This window comes from Channa argus, chromosome 22, assembly GCF_033026475.1.
Source record: "Channa argus isolate prfri chromosome 22, Channa argus male v1.0, whole genome shotgun sequence".
Taxonomy (NCBI): Eukaryota; Metazoa; Chordata; class Actinopteri; order Anabantiformes; family Channidae; genus Channa; species Channa argus.
Window position 1 is genome coordinate 1,517,617 of NC_090218.1, and position 22,815 is coordinate 1,540,431.

A 22,815-nucleotide genomic window follows, 5' to 3' on the forward strand; every position below is an offset into this window, starting at 1 on the left:
ATGAATATGTCTACTGCTCTGTGAGTAAGCATTGTGGGAAAAAAATCACTGCGAACCTTTATTACATAAAAAAGCTGTGAAGCCCTACAATAAGTTGTGTAGAGCTGCAGACTGTATTTCTCTGTCCCTCAACACAGATTCTTTGTTAAAGTAACATACAGCTTTCATGCTGACTGAACATAAGAATGGGAAATATTAATGCACCCATTTCATCCACTTTAAAATAGATTTTTAAAAAGAGTGGCACATGCACAAACATTTGCACTGTGAAGTTGCAGATGAATGAGGCAGTAGAAGAGTAATTGTATCCCTGGTGGCTCTCCAGAGAATAGCACTGAAATTGAAATTAAAGCGCTGACCTGGTTAGCTGTCGGCAGGAGGGGGTGCTCGATGCAATTCCCACCCATTTTGCAAAAATGAACTTGTTGACTAAACGAACAATGGGGAAAACTATGTACACTGAGCAGCCACAACAATAAATCCACATGGTGGTTGTAATGATGGTCATGATCGACAGGTGTCATAACACACACTAAATCACTGCTTGCTGCATATGAGGTCGGAAGCCAAAGACAAGCCAATAGTGACCCATGTCCACGACAACAAAAACGACCAGGTGGATTTAATTTTATAGCTGATGAGTATATATCTGCATACGATGGAGCCATACAGTCATAACAAACGACAAAAAACAGTCTTAAAAACTTAATAAACCAAAAGTGTCACTTCAAAACCTCTTTTTGGTAGAAAAATGCACAGAATTAAATCCGCCAAAAAAAAAAAAAAAAAAAATACATGAGTAATTTTTAAAGAGTCAGTCAAATTTGTTATGCACAGATGGTGTAACAAACACAGGATCAATCAATCCAGTGGTGAAGAAAAGCATTTTTGCGAAAGATTTAAAATGGAGAAAAACAATCACATGTAGAACACGATCTGGTTTATTGAATAGTTAAAGGTTAAACGCAAGAACGTTGTTGCATCATTATTGGTCAATTTTCAAATAACTGGCATAACTTTCGACATTTTTATAAAATCCGTACAGTAATTTGATAATATCATGATGACTGAAAAACAGAGGAACTTTCATCACATACGCCGTTTAAAATACATAGCTAAATGAGTCTTCATTAAGTATCGTACAAACAATGCAAAGAATAAAGTCATAAAATGAATCAGTGGTTGTCGGGTTATCAACAGAGGTGACGTAATGTGTATACTAATGGATCCTTCCTCCAGAGGGATGTTGCTGTGGAACGGCGACAAATGATGGTTTACTCCCACCATCAGGTGAGCTCCCGGTCCCACCGCTCGGTGCTGTGGAGATGGTACAGTCCACATGCAGTTCGGAGTTGTTGCTGAGGAGGTTCCTCCGTTAAGCACATACCGTTAAATTGGCAGTCAGCCTACGCTGGGGTCCTACAGCAGGAAGCTGCCGTTTTCTAACAATGTTACCGTTTCTTCACCGGAGTTACACTGGTCAGCAGTGCAGGGTTGCATTATTTCACCTTTTGTGCGGCATTACAGGTGAGTCCCGAATTTATCGTGGTAGTTTTTTTTTGTGGTTTGTTTGTTTTACTTAAAGGTAACACATAAGTTTTCTGAGCGAGCCGACTGCCTCGCGCATAACGTTAATGCAGAAATCTCAGCGAACGAGTCTACGAAACTGGAGACTACCATGTGCCTAAATACAAAAAATATTTAAAGTTATGAGTTTAGCAAGTTTAGCAGGTGTCATCTTAAAATTAAAGGAAACTTGGCTACAACTTCACTTAAACATTTCGGAGAGGTAGTGAGCCAGCGCCACCAACGCGGGTGACTGTGCGACCCGAGGCTGCCATAGAAACCGTCGAGGAGCATAGGCAGTGATATTCAGCTGTATATACCCTCACCCAACCTACACTTTGTCATTGTAGTAAGTGGAAGCTATATTAGCTCCTGAAATATTTTCTGGTAAAGTTGAACGATGCTATGCTATGTCACCGCGGCTGCTTTTGCAAAAATGCTCCGCAACTTAACGTTACATTTGTGTCACCAGAGAAGACAATGCTCATTGTCTCCGTAGGTTGGAATGGGGGTCAGCCACATCACGCATGTGCCATCAGTGGAGCTTATTATGGTTTAATTAAGGGGTGGGACATTTCCTAACTCCACCCTGATATAGGCTAACTTTATGCCCACTTCTGTAGTAGTGCTGTATTCAAAAATCAAAAGGTCAGTACTATTTACAAAGTGTCCACATACCTGCTCTCCGATTGGTACACTATGTGTTTACAATAAAGGTGCAGGGGTGAATATGTCACATGATGTGTAATAACCATAATCCAACGTAAGGCGTTTTATAAAAATAAAATGTGGCTAATTATTATGAACTTGAATACAATGCGACAACTAGCTTTAATCGAAATCAAATTCGGTGAACAAAATATCTTTTATTAAAATGAACGCCATACCAAACTAACTGTGCCCATACTTTATTGTCCCAGCTTGGCTACTAAGCATAAATTCTAACTGATTTGGTAGCGAAGCAGACCAAATGGTACATCATCTGTTTCTCCTACACACTTTTGCTGAATGAACATATAAATGTATGGGTGTTCAATCCAACACCACTGCAAACTGCATGCAAACATCACTGTAGTTTTGAGTCAGCTACCCTCCCACAGCTACCCTCCCACTCCAGAAGGTGGGGGACCTTCTGGAGTTGACATAGATAACATGTTAGCAAATAATATAGAACGTGAAGTTATGTCACACTGCGTTTACTGATGGGGCGACAAGGGTGTCATCTTGTGATCTATGTTGTCTGTTTACCTGTGTCTGCTACTGTGGCAGCATATATTTTGTTTAGTTAAAAAGTTGTTTAAAATATTCAAATTGGATAGAAATGGGCAAAGAGGAAGAGGAAGAAAAGAAACTCCACCCTGATAAATCTAATCGCAAAAGCAAGGAACAGCATTTGGAAAAACTAATAACTACAAATACTGTTTTTCTAGTGGCTTTGGGCAAGATCTACTAATTTGAGTATAGTATAAGATTTATCTGGTGTATGTGAGCTGCAACATGTTTGTTAATGCTAAAAATATGATGTGATTGTTATAATCACTTTTTTTTTTTTAATATATTTAAATTGGAAAGCACAGTGGTGGAGGGGTTAGTCCTGCTTTACAGCTAGGTGGTCTTTGGTTGGAATCCCCCTGCAGCCTTTGTGTGAAGTCGTGGAGCAATAAAAATGGGAGAACATTGGTAAAAAGGCAGAATGAATGAAAGATAAATACAGAACATAATCAAGTTTTTGCACTTAAAATCATAATTGTTACTCATTTTCAGTTAATTTTGTGCAGTTTATTACTCTTTGTTCAGTTTCTATTGATTTAAAAGCTTTTCCATATATTGAAGGTCAGATAAAATCAATCTGACGAATGAAAATGTCAAATTCAATTTTTTCCTGTCCAGGTTTGCGCAGCTGGCTGTGCCACTTCCTAACATCATCACCATTTATGTTCAGATTTTTACTTTTAACAAGAAACACCGCCCTCTGGCAAAACACACATATTAATACACTTGCTGCCACATATGTGGTGCATGAGAAGGTAATATTGACTAAAGTGAGAATGAGCTGCAGGGTGTCCCCAGAGAGCAAAGTGTCCTTGATGCCAGCATATCTAGTGTGTGTGTGTTTGTGTGTGCGTGTGCACGTGTGTGCGCGCGTGTGTGTGTGCGCGCGTGTGTGTGTGACAGAGGGGGAGAGAGAGTTACTTCAATTTGCAAACCAGTTTCAGTTTCTAGCGTAGTTGTTCTTTTTGAGGATATAAGGATAGCAGGAAATTAAAGATTTCTATTTTTGTTGTCTCTGTGGAGAACACGAAGAAATATGATGGGCTGAATATAAGATTGAGCAGGATTTGCTCTTATTCCCATCACTTTTTATACAGAGTTGGAGAAAATGAGGACAAGCTTATGTAAGGTTGTTTTCATGTAGCCACTAAAAATTTTATACAGTTGCTATACCTCCTTTTATTACGTATTCAGTGCATGATTTTCTCTGAACTGGACAGTTATTATTTCAGTGTAGTTTTATCGATTACCTATTAAATGCAGTAATGCATTGTAAATTGGTTTTCTGCTTGTGGACAACAGAGTTTAGTGTACAGTAGCTATCTAAATTAAGGTTTCATATTTTTCATAGCAAATTATATACAAACTACTTAAATTTAGGTAAGGAGAAGGATTCTGGATTCTTCTTAAGAATATTCAGATGTTTCTACTTTTTGTGGTTTATATTTTTAAGAGGGTAATTTGCTGCGGGACATAAGTGCGGACATACACACTTTGTGTAGTCAACTACCAGAATGTTTAATTGGTTCTCCCTGTCTCCTTACCTCCCTTTTGTTTCTTTTTTATTCTCGTATGATCAGAACAACTTCAGTACTCCCTGGAGTAAATTAAGCTGCATACATTGTGAAATTTTGGGATTTGGGAATATAGGATTCTATATGTTTAAAAAGGTATGTTTGTTTTCTATTCAAGAGAATGAAAAACAAAATGAAACGTGTAATTATTTCCACTTCTATACCAAGTGGCCCCACTTTTGATTAATTAAAGTAGATACAGCTTAGTTCAGCCACAACAAGGTGCAGCCTTGTCTTGTTTGACCTGTCAAGTACACCTCAGATAGTAGCTGGGGTTGCACCATAACACCAATGGTGCACCCCCACTAATGTGAGAGTAAATTTGCCTATCTCTAATAGTTGATTAATATTCAGTGATGCAAGCAATCAAGCATTTAGGTTTTCTCTTAAGCGCCTTGTGCAGTATTTAACACATCTTTAGCAATTTCAGTCTGTTTCAAAAAGAGTAATCCCTACTATGCCTTACTTTAAGTGTGCTTACTTTTGGATTCGGTAGTGGACGTGAAATTGATCATTGCTTAACCAGATAGACTTGTGTTGTGGATTAAGTCATAGCTTTACAAAATTTCAATTCTAGAAATAGTTTGGTTTATACATGCACAATCAGGGGTGAGTGTGGCTCAAGAGGAAGAGCAGTTGTCCACCAATCGCAGGGTTGGTGATTGGATTCCCAACTCCTCCTGTCATATGTCAATGTTTTCTTGGGCACTTAACCTCAGGCTAGGTGCGCTACATGTGTTAGGCCAGCTGGAATGACAGTTCCTCCTCCGTCAGTGTATATGTTTGATTGTGGGTATGAATTGGTGAAAGAAATGCTTTAATTGTCAATAAGGTACAAAAGCGCTGACCAGTTACTAATAAAACAGCTTTGCTTGTGGCTTTCAAAAGGACCCTAATATTTTTCCAAATTCTTTTTGACGCATAGTATTTTTTTAAAAACTCAATTTAAAGCTGTGTACTGTAGATGACAACAAAATTACATTTTCATAATTCCGGTATTTTAATAACGCCCATCTGAAAAACAAGATGCATTGTTCTAGAAAGCAGTAGCTTTTGAACATATCTGCTGCCCTTTCTCCATACAAGCAATACAGTGACTCATCACTGCTCTGTCAAAAAAAAAAAAGTTTTCCAGTCTAACATTCTCTATAGACTATATTTTAGATATTTATTGATATTACTTTCTGATCCAACAGAAAATGTGTGAAGTGCTGAATGGACTTGCTGTCTTAAATATTTATTCCCAAATTTGGCAAATTAATCACATTGTAATTGGTTTAGCAAATTATCTGGTGCAATCTGCTGAAAAGTATTGTCAAATAACTAACTGGTGTTCTTATAAATTCTCACCCTATTCCAGTGGCAGTAAAATTAAAGACAAAAGAAAATAGACATTTGTGTGTCATACTTTAGCAGACATTTCCCTCTACAGTATTAATATGTGAGGTCATTGTTGTTTCAGAGGGAGATTGGCCAAAAACAGCTTAATTTTTGGCCAAAGAACAAGTCAGTTGCCAAGCAGTGCAGCAGGTTGCGATATATGATTTCTTCCTGCTGGCAGCTTGTTGCAATTAGTGATCTAGTTGAAGGCTTTAGCAGTGTTATATTTTCTTTTCAAAATCAGTAATTAAATTTTTTTTTCTTTTTGTTTACTGGCATCCTGGTGATACATTTCCTCTCACTTAATTTTTCTATGCGACTCTCGACTATCCTCACTCAGACTCCTTTTTCTCTTAGCAATGATGTCATCGTGTGTTAGCATAACTCTTCCCCTTTTGTGTCAGTCACACTCTGTTCTTTTCATGTGCCTTTGACTTTAACATACCAAATTTTTGACAAGTGTAGGTGACAGACTACGGGGTTTAGCTATATTTGGACAAAGGGCATAGAGACAGCCTTCTTTAATTCCTCAATTCAGGTCAGAAGGAGGAAAGCTATAGAGAGAAAGCATTTTTTTTCCTGTGGATCACTGTTACAGTTAGTAGTGTATTATTTGTTGAAAGGCATAATTGACATTAGACAAAACCAGTAATAGCCATTAATTCTATTGTGTGTTTTTTTTTTTTAAGTTAGAATGACTTGTCCGGTCTAATCATTTTGTCTAAAAATAATTTTTTTATATAAAATTATATCTGTGCCATTGTGTGTAATGAAGCACTATAGTTGTATCTGTTCATCATAGTTTAGTCTATGAAAGAGCTCTGTCACAAGTTCTTCGAGACTGTCTTTAGTCAGATTGGCCTAGAACTCAAAAGGTTTTTAAATGTAAAATAATCAAAGTAGGTATTGATGTTGGTATCATTTAAAAGTAAAGTTTATTTTAATTTTATTTTTTTATTTATCCAGCTGTTGATAAATGGTGTTAAATTAATGTTTCAAACTGACAAAGGAATATGTGATTACAGGTGTGTGTGTGTGTGTGTGTGTGTTTTGTTTCTCATTTGGCAGGTGTGTGGGGCAGTCAGGTGGTGGTGCCTCAGAGGGTGAGTGCTGTGCTGGGGAAGAATGTGTCACTGGAGTGCAGGGTAGAAGTTGGCTCAAACCTTACTCTTACTCAGAGTTCCTGGGAGCGCCGTCTGCCTTCGGGTTCTGTTACTGTGGCTGTCTACAACCCACAGTTTGGCATCTCCATCCCGCCAGAATTTGGTCACCGCTTGCATTTTCGGTCACCCTCCTCTCATGATGCCACCATCATACTGGAAAACGTGGGTTTTGCTGATGTTGGGATCTATACCTGTAAGGTTGCTACATTTCCTCTGGGAAACACTCAAGCTTCAACCACTGTCAATGTTCTTGGTAAGTATTTAAATTTAAAAATGTGTTTCTGTGTAATAGAGATGGGGCTCATAGCTCTTTTAGTGGTAAAGCCTTTTTAGGATTCAGTGTCTTTCCAAGAGCTGTTTAAAAAATATAATGCCCATTTTCTTATTGTGGGGCAGGGGGTTATTGGACCTATCTAGATGATCACTAAGACAATTGATATGCTGAGTAAACGTTTTATAAGTGTCAAACTTAACCTCCCATCGATACAATTTAATTTTGCATATGTGTTGACTTGGAGTAATTTAGATCTGTTTAACCTTTAACAAGACCTAATGTCATCTTCAAGTCTGTCTGTCTGTATGACCTTGAGCTACACAGAGCAAAGAGGTCACAGAGGTGCAGATAGAAGGATGCATTTCAGTTGCATTCAGACAATATCTGTCCTGCAAGATAGTTTGGTGGTCTGTTTAGTATTGTTTTAGAACATAACAGCTGTGCAAAAATATCAAAATATTAATTATAGTATTGAAATTTGGGCACAACTTAAAAAAGAACAGCTCTTAAATAGGACTTGGATTGCTTCTTTCCCACCCACAAGCCTGAAAAGAACAGTATTGTTGAACATAACTTCACCAGTGTGTAACTAGTCCAGCTATTTCTGAATATCTGTTCCTGTAAGTCATTTCAGTATTGTTTACATGAAAATCAGAAAAATATGTTGTCCCAATGTTAAATTGAATATTTTGGCTTTTAGACTGTTAGTTGGACAGAACGAGATGTTTAGACAAACATTTTTTTGAATATTTCTTATTAATCTACATTTTACTTTATTTTCCTACATTTAAGAATACTGTAAGTGACTAAACTATCTGGAAATTAATCACTCATGTACTTAACAAGAGTTTTTTTTTTTTGTCTTGAATGTAAGAATTTACAGAATCATGTAAGATTAATAATTGGCTAAATAAATTTACAGACATTTCTAAAATTCAGCTTTCACTTTGTCATTATGGGGTACTGATAATATACAGTTATTGGTCAGCACATGTTTCTAATGCTGTATTCATATTGTGTAGGCCAGTTTGCATTTCTGTTAACATGATTGTAGACTCTGAAAGTACTCATTGCCATTATATAACCTCAGAAAGGTTTCTTTTTTGTGTGTGAAGTCTTTTCTTATGTGTTTCTTCTCTTAATCGCAGTCGAGCCAAAGGTCTACGTGTCTGCAGGTTCAACTGCCCTAATCGATGGGGGCAACGAAACTGTGGTAGCCACCTGTATTGCTGAGCGAGCCCGCCCCCCTGCTGAGGTGTCTTGGGAGTCCAATGTTTTTGGCCAGTCAGAGGTTCAACTATTTGATGAAGTCAACGGCACCACCAGCACACAAGTGCGCTACCTCTGGCAACCCACACGTCATGTCCAAGGCCAAGCGCTCACCTGTGTGGTCCGCCATCCAGCTTTGCAGAATGACTTCAGGATCCCCTACCAACTCAATGTGCAGTGTGGGTGCCTTATGATGGGCAATTATATTAAAGGACTGAAGTTGAACTTGCTTCTTTTGGTTCTAGTTCTGGTAGTACATGTATATAAATGCCATTAAACTCACCTCTGACTTCCCTACATTAAAATACCTCTACTTCCAGCTGAAAAATGCCTCCAGATGACATCACTTGAAAGGAACCTTCAGTTTAGATTATGTCATCTTGTTGCTCATATTGTTAATTTTGTAATGATGGTCAGCCTGCCTCCAGATCACATCATCTGAACTTCTACTAAGAAGAGATATTTGTCTAGAAACAGAGAAATATTTTAATGTAGGAAAGTCAGAGGCAAGTTTAAAATCATTAAAGTACATTTACACCCTCCACTGAAGCCATAGTGAGCAAGTTGAAAATTGATGAAGTTGCCCTTTAACAGCTGAGAGAATCCTACTGTAAATATGTTAAAATATATAGATAGATGGGTATCAATAAACACCCATAGATGGTACAGCATATATCTGTACTTTATGCCCCACAAAGTACAGATGGGTCTTTTTGTTTTGTAAATTAGGTTATTGTGATTTCTCAATTGTTATTTTTTGTCATTCTGTAGTTGCTCCTGATATCTCTGTAGTGGGCTATGATGGAGACTGGTATGTGGGCCGGGAAAATGTTCAAATGACATGCAAAGCCAATGCAAACCCACCAGCTCATCATTTTCGATGGATCAGGTATGTGTAATGTATTATCCCTTTCCAGTCTTTTGTAGGTTACTGAGAAATGGTGTTTGAAATAAAATTTCACATGTAATATTACATTAGAATTCATTGTAAGTTTGTCCAAATGTTTGTATCTCTTGTACATACCAGATTGGACAGTGAAATGCCAGAAGGGGTGGAAATAATCAACAGCACTTTGCTCTTCCTGCGTCCCCTCCAGCGGAATGACTCGGGCGTTTACAGGTGTGAAGTTGCCAATGACATCAACCTCCGCAGTCGGGATGTGCGCATTCTCATACAAGGTAAGTAGAGCATACACACCAGAATATAGCTGACTTCTCTTCCCTTAGGAACCGTGTCATAGAATATAGCTGCCTGTGATGTTGCCCTTCAAGCTGAAATGTGACACTATCACTTTTACCCTTTCTGTACATACTGACGGTCAAGCAATCACCCATGGTACACAACAGTATGTTGGCACTGTAATATAAGATTTAGTCCTAATTGTATACTCAATGACTTTAACGTTATGTCTCCAAATGTTCAAAAAAAGGCTTTGTGCCAAACCGCTGCATATATTTAAGGCCTCTTCAGACATTGCCTCTGCTCTGTCATGTAAGCTTGGCATCTTAGTGTGTTTGTTATGTATCATGAGCATGTTCCTCTGGTTTCTTAAAATCCATCTTGTCTGTAGTACTCTTTCTGAATGAAGTTCTGATTATGTGTTTTTTTCTTTTATGTCTCTTTTACTTCTTTTCTGTGTTTCTCTTTTTTCTGCATGTGCCATGCAGTAAAAGGCAGAAGTCTGCAGTCTGACTGTGAGATGTCCCAGATTCATAAAACATTAACTAGTTCTTTTCAACTCCTATTTATTATTAATCATCCATATTTAATTTTCCTTTGAGAGGACCTGTACGGGTGTGCTCAAGCTTACACATGTTCGTGTACCCTTGGTTGTGTCCTGCTGTAACTATGCTCACATATGTCAGTTTGCTGCTTCTGCATGGAGTTGGACTACTCATACACTTGGAGACTACAAACCTTTGTTTTAATGTTGCTCCTCTCTAAGATTTTAATCTTTGCCTCACATCTATGTTAACACTGAGTATTACAGCAGTATTAAAGCTTTTACACTACTCCATTACTTCAGCTCCTACTGATTTTGGCTTTTTTGTTTTCTAACTTTTGTTTTGATTTTTGTTTTAAAGTTGGCGTAATACCAGTGGCGATGTGAAATTAGGCATAGTGTTATGCTTGGGGAAGATCGGTTCTCCACATGTAGCAGGCATGCAGAATACAACATAATTTAGTTATTCACTCCTATGCAAATTGGTAACACCATGGTCAGTAAATATAGGGAGATCCCTGATACTTTTTGGAATTTCTACTTATAAAAGAAATTGGAGCAAATCCAAACTTCTTCCAATCGATAAACAATTAATTGGCTGTAAACCTGTTTATATATAAACCTTAAATTGTATTGCATGGGTTTACTCAATGTGTTGGTGTATTTGTCTTTTCCAGTGTGTCCTGACTTTTACACCTAAAATCAATGGCTTTCAGCTTTTGCCACAGCGAGACATGTTCCGCACCCTCCTATTTTCCTTCTTGGTGGGCAGGGCCATGCCTGGTGGGGTGGGATTCGAACTGGCTGCCTTCTGCATCCCAACCCAATGCTCTACCACTGAGCACCAGGCCCCCCAACTCTTTAAAATCTGCACCTGTATTAAAACATTTCTGCAACTGTGTAAAAGATGTCATACATTAAAATGAAAAAATACCTTTTGTTAGCATTTTAAAGAAATACCAGCTTGAGCCTTTCTCAATCTTAAATTACTGCAACTGGTTGCTATAATTTTTAAGAATCTATTAGACGCTTGGAAAAAAACACTTCTAGACATGTGGTGCTGTTTCTTATAAATGTATTTAGTGTTCTTTATTATAATGAATGCAGTGTTTCGAATCTCATGACAAACTTTGTCATTTGCCCATCTTCTAATATATCCATATGGTTTACTTACTAATCATTGTTTACTAATTAGACTGCACCCTCAAGGTCCATTAAAAAAGCAGTGCAAATATGACACTGATGCATGCATGTACTCCATTGTTTAGTATATGTGGTAGTTTAGTAGATGATGTTGTTAACCTGTCCCCACTTAGTAAATTGCTGATGTAGTTTGACATTCTCTCTCTGTCTATTCATCCTACCCTTCCACCCTCCACTCCCCTCTCACCCTCCTTCCCTCCATTAGATCCACCCACCCTGCCTTCCACCATCACTGCTCCTGTCCTATCTGGCTCTGCCTCCTCCACCTTTGTGGGTGATAATGGTCACGTGCTCCTCAGCTCCCCAACTCTTGAAGCCCTACCTGAGAGTAATCTTGGTTCCATAGTGGGTGGGGCTGTGGGCGGTGCCTTGTTCCTGCTACTGCTGCTAACTGTGGTTGGTGTGTATTATCTACGGAAACACCAGACCTTCCACGGGAACTACTACACCAAGCAGTGCCTGGGTCCCAATGACCTCCAGAAAGCCCCCACACAGCATGAGCTCCAACCCACCAAAGCTGGCAACAATTCCTACCATCGGGACCACGACCGAGAGGAGTGGGGCGACCGCCAGCTCAAACATGAGCGTGACCACAGTCACCATACCTCCTATAACAGAGAGGAGTATCCATCTAATGGCTACACTAGGGCAATGAGGGAGAGCACTCTCCACAGCCATCAGCAGAATCAGCACCGTGAACACACACAGTATTCTAGTCCACAGCAGGCCAGATGTGCCAGATACCCTCGTTCACCTAAACCACATGGAAATGGTTCCCCCTACATGTCAGATGACTGCTATGATAGTGGGCCTGAGGGTGACTATGTCTCCCATACAGACGGCTCAGTCATCTCACGTAGGGAGTGGTATGTTTGACAGGCTACCTAGTTGTGAAGGAGCAAAAATGCAACAGAAATATTTTTTTCATTTAAGGAAAAACACTTTGTATATGATGTACACACATGCATACTCCTATTAATCTCAGTTCTGTAACTGCCTCAGTTTGTTCACGTGTCCTTGTTGACACTTGACATGATTTTTCTTGATGTGGACAGCACTAGTTTGTTTGTGTAGAGATGAGATATCATGATGCATGTGCTGCCTCTGCCTTACTCCATGTACTGCCAATTGATGTAGCATTACTAATGTAATCACTTAGTTAGGTGGAAGCCCTGGTGGCTTCAAGAAGACATGGTTGGCTCAGTTATTTTGTTTGTTTCTACAAAATCCGCCTTCTTGGACTATATGACTCTTTCATTTATTAGTTTAAATGACCTCGGGTCTCTAAATATAATTGGCTGATTCAAGAATGATACAGAGCTCATAACCCAAGTAAAAAGTAAATCCCTGAAAGTCTGATGGTGACAGCTCCTTTTCTGTAAATTCTGTAGGATGCAGCAGCCGATCCCGCTCTGATCTCCTCATACTCGTGGTCATAAATAGTATTACACGGTCTTGCAAAATCTAAAAGACAACCAGATCATCAGCTTGTTGTCCTCTTAAATAACTACCTTCATTGCCATAATCACAGACTTCCAAGCTTGAGGTCTTGTTTACTGTTTGTCTTGCATTATCCTCTAAAATGAATCACTTAAAATCAGAAACTTCAGAGCACTTTTTTAGTATGTCTTCTGCTCTGCTTTATCTTACCTGGGATAAAGACAAAGAGAGTAGGCAGGGAGGATCGCATGAGTGAAGCATTCTCCAATGTAAAAAGAGTCTGGGTCTGTCATTCTATCAAGGATATGTAAAATTGTCGTCCCTTTTAAATAAGTTTGAAAATTCCTTACCTAAATGTAACATTTGTGTAGATTGACTTTTATTGTTTTCAGATGAGTTGCACTTTTCAATTAGCCTAAACAAACAAAATATCTCATTCAACCAAACCAGAGCTCTGTTCAATTCATGAATGCTATCAGCAGGCAATATTATGGCAGCCACCATGTACTGGCCTCTGTCACAAAGTATTAACCAGTCACCCCAAGTAACCAGTCATGGTCTAATTTCACTGCTTGCCTAATCTGTAGAAACAAGACAGTTAAAATCTGAGCCACAAACAGGCTTAGTGAAGCTTACCCATGTATGCAACAGCCCACTCTAATAATGCTAACCTATTATTTTTAACATAGGCATATATTGCTGTTGTTATTACATGTACTTTCACAGTAAAACATACATATGTGGATAATTTGGGTAATTTATTCACATATATCAAAATGTGGACTCAGCATTTCATTCAAAGCATCCTGATTATTACATTTTACATTTAAAATAATGCAGTGTAATAAGGATTTCATCCTGGATTCACAATTAAATCTGTATTCATTTGTAACCAGCCACATTTCTTGCTAATGGAGAAGGTCAAGCATTGCAGGATATCATAAATACTGTGATTAATTCAGTGCCATTGGGCTATAGAAGACTAATAATTAGAAAACCTAGATACATTTATCATGGATTTAAAGATACGTTTCAGTATTTGTATATGATCAGGTACAGACAAAATGTAAAGTGTTTTTGCATCGGTTTACCAGACTGCATGGAAGAGATCCAACAGTATCTTCCTGTACACTAGTGTTTGTGAATACATACCAACAAGTATGGTTACTTTTACAATATTTGCTGCCAGATGCCAAATATTTGTTGAACATGTGTATATAGATATGATGATGACTGTGTCTCACATAAGTATTGAATAGATAGCAATGGATGATTAGCTAATATGCAGTAAATGACGAACATATCACTGTTATATACTGGGTTGTGTAGCTTGACATAGAAATGAAAATATGCTTTGAGCCACTGTAATACTCCAGAGTGGTCACAGTGGGAATTGTTAGATCGTTATGAACCTTTACTAATACATATTGCCAGGGTATAAATTCTGTGGAGTAAATGGGCTGCAGTTCTCATTGTGAGATTAGATAATGTGCCACTGTAATTTGAAAGCAGACACTTGGACCCCTACACTGCAAATCATTTGTTTGCAACACCGCAGTACAGTAGACTCCAAGGTTAGCATCCCAATAACTACTTTAGGTTCCCGTTCACTCCCTTTCAAATCAGTATAGTTCTTCACTTATCAAGGCTATACAGAAAGGTTTGATTTGCATTGATTTTGAGATTACATGTTTCTTGCCAAAAAACACTGCATTAACTACAGAACACTGTCAAATATTTTCATATGGGCTTTGGTAGAGTCTAGTTCCCACTTTAAAAAAAAACAAAAAAAAAACAGTGTGGATAAATAAAAGTATCAGGGGCAATGTTTCTGTAAAAGTATGTTGCTCTTTCCTTAAATGCAATTTTCCAAAACTATGAGCACCACAAACAAAATGAAATCCACCATTTATGATGCCGATTGAAACCTCAGAGATCTCAAAATCTGTGTATATAAGTTCAAAGATATGAGTTTTTAGATACCAATACTTGTAATTTGGGTGAGCTGACTGAAAAGTTTATTTGGCAGTTTGTGAATAATGGCATCTTATGTAGTTCAACGAAGAAAAGTATGTTGTTGGAAATTACTGGTTTGAGTTGTACTCTGTGCATTTCTGATCACCTTTACGTGAATGCCGAATACCGCTGGAAGCACAGCAGCCTAAACCCCATCTTCCGCTTGCTTCTATGCACAAAGATGTAAAATTCCACTAATCAATAGAATATTTTGGGTTGACTCTTTAGTTTGGAGCCTTGCACCTGGAATAATGAATTTATTTTGTACTGTGACATTTTATATATTCAGTCATGAGTTTTGTTTACCTAAACAAATCATCAGTTTTGGTTGAGAAATATGACTAGTGCCTTAGATACCTAGAAGAAGAAATGTTTTCTTATTGTTTACATGTGGGTGTAAAAACCTAATTTCTTGCTGAGTTTTATTTATGGCCTTTTTTAAAATATTATCACTCCATACTGTGAGTTAAGAGGAGTCTGTAGTGCCATATTCACTTTTCTGCCCTTGTCACTATGACCGTTAATGACACAGTACACTTGTGAACCTTGAGGCATTACAATGCACACAAAAGCTTGAATGACTTTTGTTGTAAAAATAATTTCTGCTTCACCGATATTTGGGACTTGTGTTTTGTAGAATCACTGTTGTTCAAAAGACTAAAGAAATAATCTTGCATTGTCAATGAAATGCACCTTGTGGTCATGTTTTGTTTATACAAAGGAAAATGTAAGTTTCTGGAAGAAGGAAAAATATGTTAGTGACAACAGTGGACCATTATTTTGTCAAATCTTTTTAAAATACTTCAGTTCAATAAAGCACCTTAGCACCTGTGAGTTATTTTCTCTGGAGGGTTTTGAGGTTGCCATCATTCAAACAGCTCTTCTTAGCTCCTTTTGTGTTTCTATAAATGACATCATCTCTAGCTCCCTAACACATAATGCTGCATCAACCAGCCCCCAAATCCAGTATGCACACGTGGGACGCCGCACATGACGTAATTCAAAATCATGTCCTCACTTCACCTTCTCTCTATTACTCATTACTATCCAGGGATGCTTTAGGAGGTTAATTTATTGCTTTTGTTACTCAATTAATGTTTCATAGGTGGGAGATCCAGTCCTTCCCTCTCTCTGTTCATTCTTCACTAGTCCTAGTTTGCTTTGTTTCTGTAGAGAAAGGCCCTCTCTCTCCCTTACAGCTCCTCTCCTTTGTGGATTCACCACCCTGTGTCTTTCTCCCACTGTCTACCAGCTGGTAAAATTAACCGCAGAGTGTTTGTGTCTGGCCCAAAAGACCCCACTCTTCAGCCCATTGACTGTCCCCATGGCAACAAGCTCATCTGGAGCTACTGATGGAGGCAGTCTTGCTGAAAGCTCTACCTGGTCACAAAAAATGAAAAGAGAAGGGATGCAGGGCACTGCATGGAGCTGAGAGGTTAACTGTGGTGCTGCAAAAGGCAAGATCAGCAAAAGAGAATTAGATACTACAAATAAAATTAACCACTACACCCCATTGCACCACAAATAGCTCCTGTAAGTGTAGAGATGTAAATGTGATGTTGAGATTAAGTCTAGACCCCAAGTCTACCTGATGGCTGCATTTGCCCCAAAAGTCATTACAGCTGACCTCTTCGTCTTGTGCAGACCTTTTTATGGTCACAGCAGTTGTCATTCTGACCTTGAAGCTAACATGCTCGGTCTGAAAATGCTTTGTGGAGTAGCTGAAGAGCACTAACATTGTCAACCACCAATGCTTGAGTTTAGTTTGAAATGCTTCTGAAGAAGATCAGTGAATTTGAGTTTTAGCTGTGGGACAAAACAGTTCCCATACTTTTACAATGTCTCAGGCATTATAGATGGATGCAACATTGATGCCTGTATATGCGACACTCTTTGATATTAACTTCAATAGTAGAGGTCATATCAAATTGCCACCATCATTGAGCTTAAAATATTGAAATAGACATCTTAGAGAGAAACCCTCCGCTTACTCTTCCCACCTTTTACCTCCCTCTTCTTCTAGATTGTGATCTGCTCTCAGCAAAATCTCTTGCCTGGGAAATAGCATGACCCCACCTTTAAGGTTTTAGGACGAGTGTTTGCCTTGCCATCAATCACTCTCTTCTTAGGCCACCAAGGTCTGCTGTTCTTAATTCAGGATGAGCCTCTCCACTAAAATGACCTCAACGATCATCACTTTGCACATTGCCTAGCATCATAGCTTGTGTGCGTGTTGGTGTGTCTGTGTGTGTGCGCGCACACGCCCACATGACAGAGAGAGATAAAGTGCTAAAATGAAGGAGACAAAAAAAGAGACTTGCACTGGAGCCAGATCCCAGTATGGGGACAGTTGATCCACCACTAACACAACTAGTCCAAACCCCTCAAGAATGGATGGTATTTGAACCAATGAAATGTTTTTAGAGATTAATAAAAGTTAGAACATTCATAATGTATTCATGCATATAATTCCCCAAAATATTATATTTAGCTGAATGACTTCTAAATGTTAGAAGTCTGTAAATGATTTATAATGTATTTTTACAAGCTGCATATCTGGGTTTTGTTGATGCACAAGACATTCATATCGTAAACACATCAAATTATACTCATGTTAGATTAAACTTTACAGACTCCTGAAGGTTGTTCAGGTAAAGTTTGTTTAAAGCAGTTTTTCTTCCTTGTTACATTATGAATGACACAGAAAATGTCTGTCACAGGCATTAAAGCAGGCAGCTAGGTCAACTACATTTTTAAAGGCATTTTGATTAACTCAGAAGGTTCTTGTCATAGTTCAGCAGCCATCAAAGATAATTGAATGGTTAATAACTGATGGAGGACAGCATGAAGACAGCAGGGGGGAGGGAAGGGGAGGTGAAACAGAGGAGGAAGAAGTGGCTTTCAGGGGCGAGTTAAAAAGTCCCACTTGTTTAATCTGAATTATAATTGAACTGTTATTTAGGATTCTCATCTCAGAACATTATTGATTGTTTCTCACCTAAACAGTTCAACTCTACTGTCACCTTTTGTGCTCCAGTTCCTTCAGTGTCTCACAATCAGTTTGACACATGCTGATTGACCAAAGCTTGCTGTTCTGTGAGTTTAATGCATCATAATCACAATTAAGCCTAATCCCCTCAGCGGACAACATGGGGGACAGACAAGCATATGGCCTAACAAAGCTAATTCAACGGACAATAGAACAGCGTCTAGAACTCTATGCAAATAACAAAAAGAATGAAATAGTTTTAAAGTTTAAAGCTGCTGCATGAGCCCAAAATAAGCTTAGAAAAACTGCAGTCACTTTATCCCTATTATATAAATCTAATTTTAACCAAACATGGAGTAGCAAAAAAGTGAGTTAATCTTTAAGGAACTTACAATTATGAATAAACATATAGCACACAAATGATATTGCTGTTATCTAACATTTATAGTACAGGATGAAGAAAGTATGTGAACTAGTCTAATGGTGTGAGTTTACAATCCACAGGATTCATCTGCTGATGTGAGCCATGCCTCGCGATAAACGGAGATCATGGAAGGCAACGACAAAGCCACCTCAAAGGGTTTAAATACTCATCAATCTATAAATGGAGCTGAGGCATAACACAGAATGCTCAGTGAGATTTTAAAAAAATCCAGAGTAGTAACAAGTATGAAATAATTAGGAGCATTTGTTTGGAGCGTGGTGCCCACGACAGGATATCATGGAGAAAGCTTCTGCTCTCCAAAACAACATCACAGCACGTTCTGCCACTATTTTTCGTAGACAAATAGAAGTAAGGTTGAATAGGCACTTTATATGCTTACTGTATATGAACGCCCTCACATTTCACCATGTGATGCCATGATGTGGGTCTGCTTTGCTGCCTATGGACTAGGAAGATACATTTTCAGGTGCAGTACCAGGGTGGATGTCTACTTAGTAAAGCAGAATGGTCCAGAAGTTATTTCAGGTTATCAGTCGCAACGTTTTTTACCAGTAATTGGCACAAGCTGAACTTGAACTTGCCTTGTACGTCCTTGTTAATGGAATAACTAAATAAACACATCTGACCCTAAACTCAACATTATTAGCTTCATCTGATTTACAGCAGCTCTTCCCTTGTCCTTCCTCATTTTGATGTTGCATGTATTATGTTTGTGTTGTACTGAAAGACTGTTCTGTTTCAGTCCAGTCTCAAGCAGAGAGGTCAAACTCCATCGCTGTGGCCGGCGCTGTGATGGGTGCAGTACTGGCTCTCTTCCTCATTGCCGTCTTCATCACTGTGATCCTCACTGCTCGCAAGGCCCCACCACGAGCCTTCACTGACAAAGTGTAAGTCTAATAATTCATGCTGCATAACATGCTTGGCTGTTATTAAATGATGTAGTGCCTTGCCAGGTTAACTGAAGTCCATCAGCAGGTTCAGGGAGTTGCTCCTTATTCCTGTGGAGAGTGCTGCTGTGGTGCACACCCTGGAGGAGGGAGGCTGAGGGACAAGGTTGAGGGGTGGCAGATAATTGCTGTCTTGGCAGGAAGCCCTTGTTCTATTTTGTTCATTCTGTTCCTATAGTGCACTAGCCCGCATGCTAAAGCAAGAGCTATGACTTAGAGGTTAAATTATTTACCCAGAAAGCAGGTCACGCTCTGCCAGGGTCCTGTGACTGACAAAACATTTGTGTGTGTGTGTGTGTGTGTGCGTGCGTGCGTGTGTGCACCCTTTGTTGTGTATAATCTAAATAACTTTGTGGGACAGAATTACAGGATATTATGTGTTCATAGTGGACAAAGATAGGTTTATTAAAGCAAACACACTTTATGTGTCTAGTACATATCTACATACTATCCTTTATTGTGAATCTTTGGAGCAGCTTTTTGATGGCCTCATCCACACCTGTTAATAATAATATTTAATCCACTGATTAATATTGCTTCAAATTGTTTCATTAATTATATTTATTTTTTCCTCTTTTTTATTGTACTAAGTACAAGCAAATTCACCTCATCAATTGCAGTGAATTTGATCATTTACTCAAAACGTGTTCACCTGTTTAAAATGTAGCATCCTAATTTCAGAGACAGTGCCCTCTTCAGGGAGATTTGAAAGGCACTTACTGAGCATGCTTCAGGGTTTCAAACTGACTCTGATTGCATAACATGGGTGAAAATAACTCACCTACAATAACTGCTGACTGTCAGCAGGAAACTGCACTAAAATTAGGATAAAATGCTCAAGATTTGCACCATAGAGTGGGCCCTGCATCAAACTACTTACACTTCAGGACTGTGTATCTTGAGTGAGGTCAATGCCACGATAAACTTAGCATCTTAAGCATGACCGTGGCCTGAAGTCCCAGTGGAATGATGTGAGGGCAGATGGACGCAGGCCCCGTCCTTTATTATGCACACACATAAGTGTAGAGCAGCAGGTCACTAAATGTGTCTCTCCCTGTTTCTCATTGCAGTATGAAAAGGAAATGCAGCATCAGGTTATAAACGATGTTGGAAAATGAAATTTTTTTTCTTCTTTTTTCTTTCTCTTTTGTCTGAAGGATTGATCTTCCTCCGACACACAAGCCGCCTCCCCCCTACTCTGAGAGAGCACCGGCTGTTCCTCTCGGTGTCCATGCGTCACAAGTGGCCTGGCTCTGTCAGGTAAACGCCACCACCTCATGCCAGAAGCTGTAGCTGAATCATCACGTATCAAGAGTTGGTTAGCTGTGATAACAAGCACTGATTCATAACAGGAAGTAATAACATCATCTCTTTTTAATTAAACCAGAGGCCTAATAGCTGTAGTTATTTAACATGTAAGACATTTTAATTTGTGCTCTCATCCCAGCTCAAATTTTCATAACTTTCATAATTTTTTTTTTTTTGTGTGTCATAAAAGGCAGCAGCTTAATATGAAGGACGCCACAGTATTTGTGATAATTTCCTAAATCTGTAGACTCGCAGGGCGGAGCGCAGGAACGTGGCCGCTGACAGGCAGCACCGACCCACAACACGAAGCCCCACTCAACAGCAGTCTCATCTGGAGTGGGTTTGCCATCAGACTGGGACAGACCGGGTGTACATCAACCACCGTGAGCACTATGTGTGACAGTCATCTGCACCTGGTATTTAGTCACTGTGTCTGAACAACACTGAGGGTACCAGCTTCCCTTGATTCAATGAGGTTCAGAAGAGGAAACTGCTGGCAGCATCGGAGGGGAAATTTCCTCTTTTCAGACAGGCCATAGTCATCCCACTTAACTAGTACTCCTTGCCTTAAAAATGCCACGACTTAAAGGAAAACTTTAGCATTTTTCTGGAGCGCTTTTCTTTTATTTGTTGTTCAATCTGCTCAATCTGACGACAAACTGTCCTACTGAATCAAAAGTCTCCATCACCACCTTTGAATCAGTCAATCAATATGATCACTTTTCTCAACTTTCCCTGGGCTTCCAGTCTTTCAATTAGACAATTAGTGCACTAACATGAAGGTGATCTTAATGTCATCTAACTCTTCATAATATAACGAATAGGTGCATTTACCTTATTGTGAAACTGTTAATATAGTTGTTGTTTGTTATTTGTATTTTGCAAATTATTATATTTTATCATCATTGTTTAATATTCACCATACCATTGAATTCAAGATGATGCTTTAGCAAAACACACAATATCTGTCCCCTAATCAACTTGTGCACATACACACAAGTAGATTTGGATAAATATTAGCTGAATGTCGTAGTCATTCACCAACACTATTTTAATTTTTCATCTGTCAGAGAGGCTACCACAAAGCACCAGTCTGATACTCTGTATTGTCAGATACTCCACAAGACCAAACCACACTGGATCCAAACAGCTGAGGTCCATTGAGACCAAATGTACTAACTGCAACACAGACCATAAAGGGATTAATTAGGGTGTTTTCCTGTCTCAGTTCTGTGATTTGCTGGTTTAACGTTATGACATTGTTTTCTGGAAATAGAAAATGTAGATTTGTAAGAGGAGCCTCTCTGTCAGGATAATTATGTAGGGTTGTAACCTCCTGTTAATAAGGTACAAGGTAACAGAATATTAAGATTAGTGATTTTTATATGTACTGCAGAAAAAGACATGCACGCATGTGTAAATTAAGGAATATCTCAAAAGTTCAGACTCCTGTAAAATGTGTCTGACCTTTTGTAAAGATCTGGAGAGCAGTTTTAGTGCCATATTGACATTTAGGAATATTTCCCATTTAGTATTCTGACTAGATTGTCATGAGCTCTTGTATAGTTGATATTTGATTGTTGTATCGTTTGATTTTCTAAATTAAAATGCAAGTGTATAAAACTGCCATCGAACCACCAAAATCCACTGTAAAAATAACATGACATTTTTTGCAGAAGAGACGAGAAGAAAGAAAACAGAGAAACCAATCTTCAGTAACTGTCCAACAGTTTATGAGATGGAAGCTCTGAGTCATTACATATAAAAACGAGAGAAGAATTCATTCAACAGTTTGAATGGACGTGTGGGGGTTTTGAAAAAAAAATCATCTCAAGGTCACAGTCACATTGTATCCTCTGTGATTCTAGTTGCAGTGGGGAAAAAAACGTCTTTTTATTACCATGGACCTTTTGTGTTGATGACGTTTGTGTTTGTGGAGACTAAGTGCACATAGAATTAACACTACACATCACTGAAGGTGAAAATCTTTGTCAGGGTTCCTTTATGTGTTTTATTCAGTCACTCCTCCAGGTTTCTGTGCTGACTTAAGAAGAGGCGTAGCTGACACTTTACAAGAGCAACACCTAGTGGTCACATTTGTCAGCGCAACATCACTCAATGACATCAAAGTGAATATGACCCTTTGCTACTTGGTTCTACAGTAGTTGATACCTGTCACACTGGGCTGCAGGGATTATATGGAGCATTACTGCCAGGTGGCATTTAAGATACCATCAGAGATATC

The 22,815-nt window shown here is 38.8% G+C and overlaps 1 protein-coding gene across 2 annotated transcripts; it reads left to right on the forward strand.

Moving 5' to 3' along the window:
- The first annotated feature begins 1,235 nt into the window (after positions 1-1,235).
- On the forward strand, positions 1,236-21,918 carry nectin3b (nectin cell adhesion molecule 3b). Of its 2 annotated transcripts, XM_067492300.1 has the most exons (8): positions 1,236-1,527; positions 6,861-7,208; positions 8,378-8,677; positions 9,270-9,387; positions 9,526-9,677; positions 19,058-19,202; positions 20,420-20,522; positions 20,818-21,918. In XM_067492300.1, the coding sequence occupies exons 1-8, from the start codon at positions 1,449-1,451 to the stop codon at positions 20,968-20,970; spliced, it is 1,398 nt and encodes a 465-aa protein (XP_067348401.1). In that variant the 5' UTR covers positions 1,236-1,448; the 3' UTR covers positions 20,971-21,918. The 2 variants fall into 2 exon arrangements, with proteins under 2 accessions (XP_067348401.1, XP_067348400.1); XM_067492299.1 differs by lacking the exons at positions 19,058-19,202; positions 20,420-20,522; positions 20,818-21,918 and adding an exon at positions 11,631-15,715 and having other exon boundaries at positions 1,243-1,527.
- The last annotated feature ends 897 nt before the right edge of the window (positions 21,919-22,815 follow it).

Excerpts from the sequence above, each read along its gene's own strand:
- nectin3b (XM_067492299.1), top strand. The coding sequence starts at position 1,449 with ATGTTACCGTTTCTTCACCGGAGTTACACTGGTCAGCAGTGCAGGGTT. Across the intron at positions 1,528-6,860 it reads CCTTTTGTGCGGCATTACAG|GTGTGTGGGGCAGTCAGGTG; the intron begins GTGAGTCCCGAA and ends CTCATTTGGCAG. Across the intron at positions 9,678-11,630 it reads TGTGCGCATTCTCATACAAG|ATCCACCCACCCTGCCTTCC; the intron begins GTAAGTAGAGCA and ends TCCCTCCATTAG.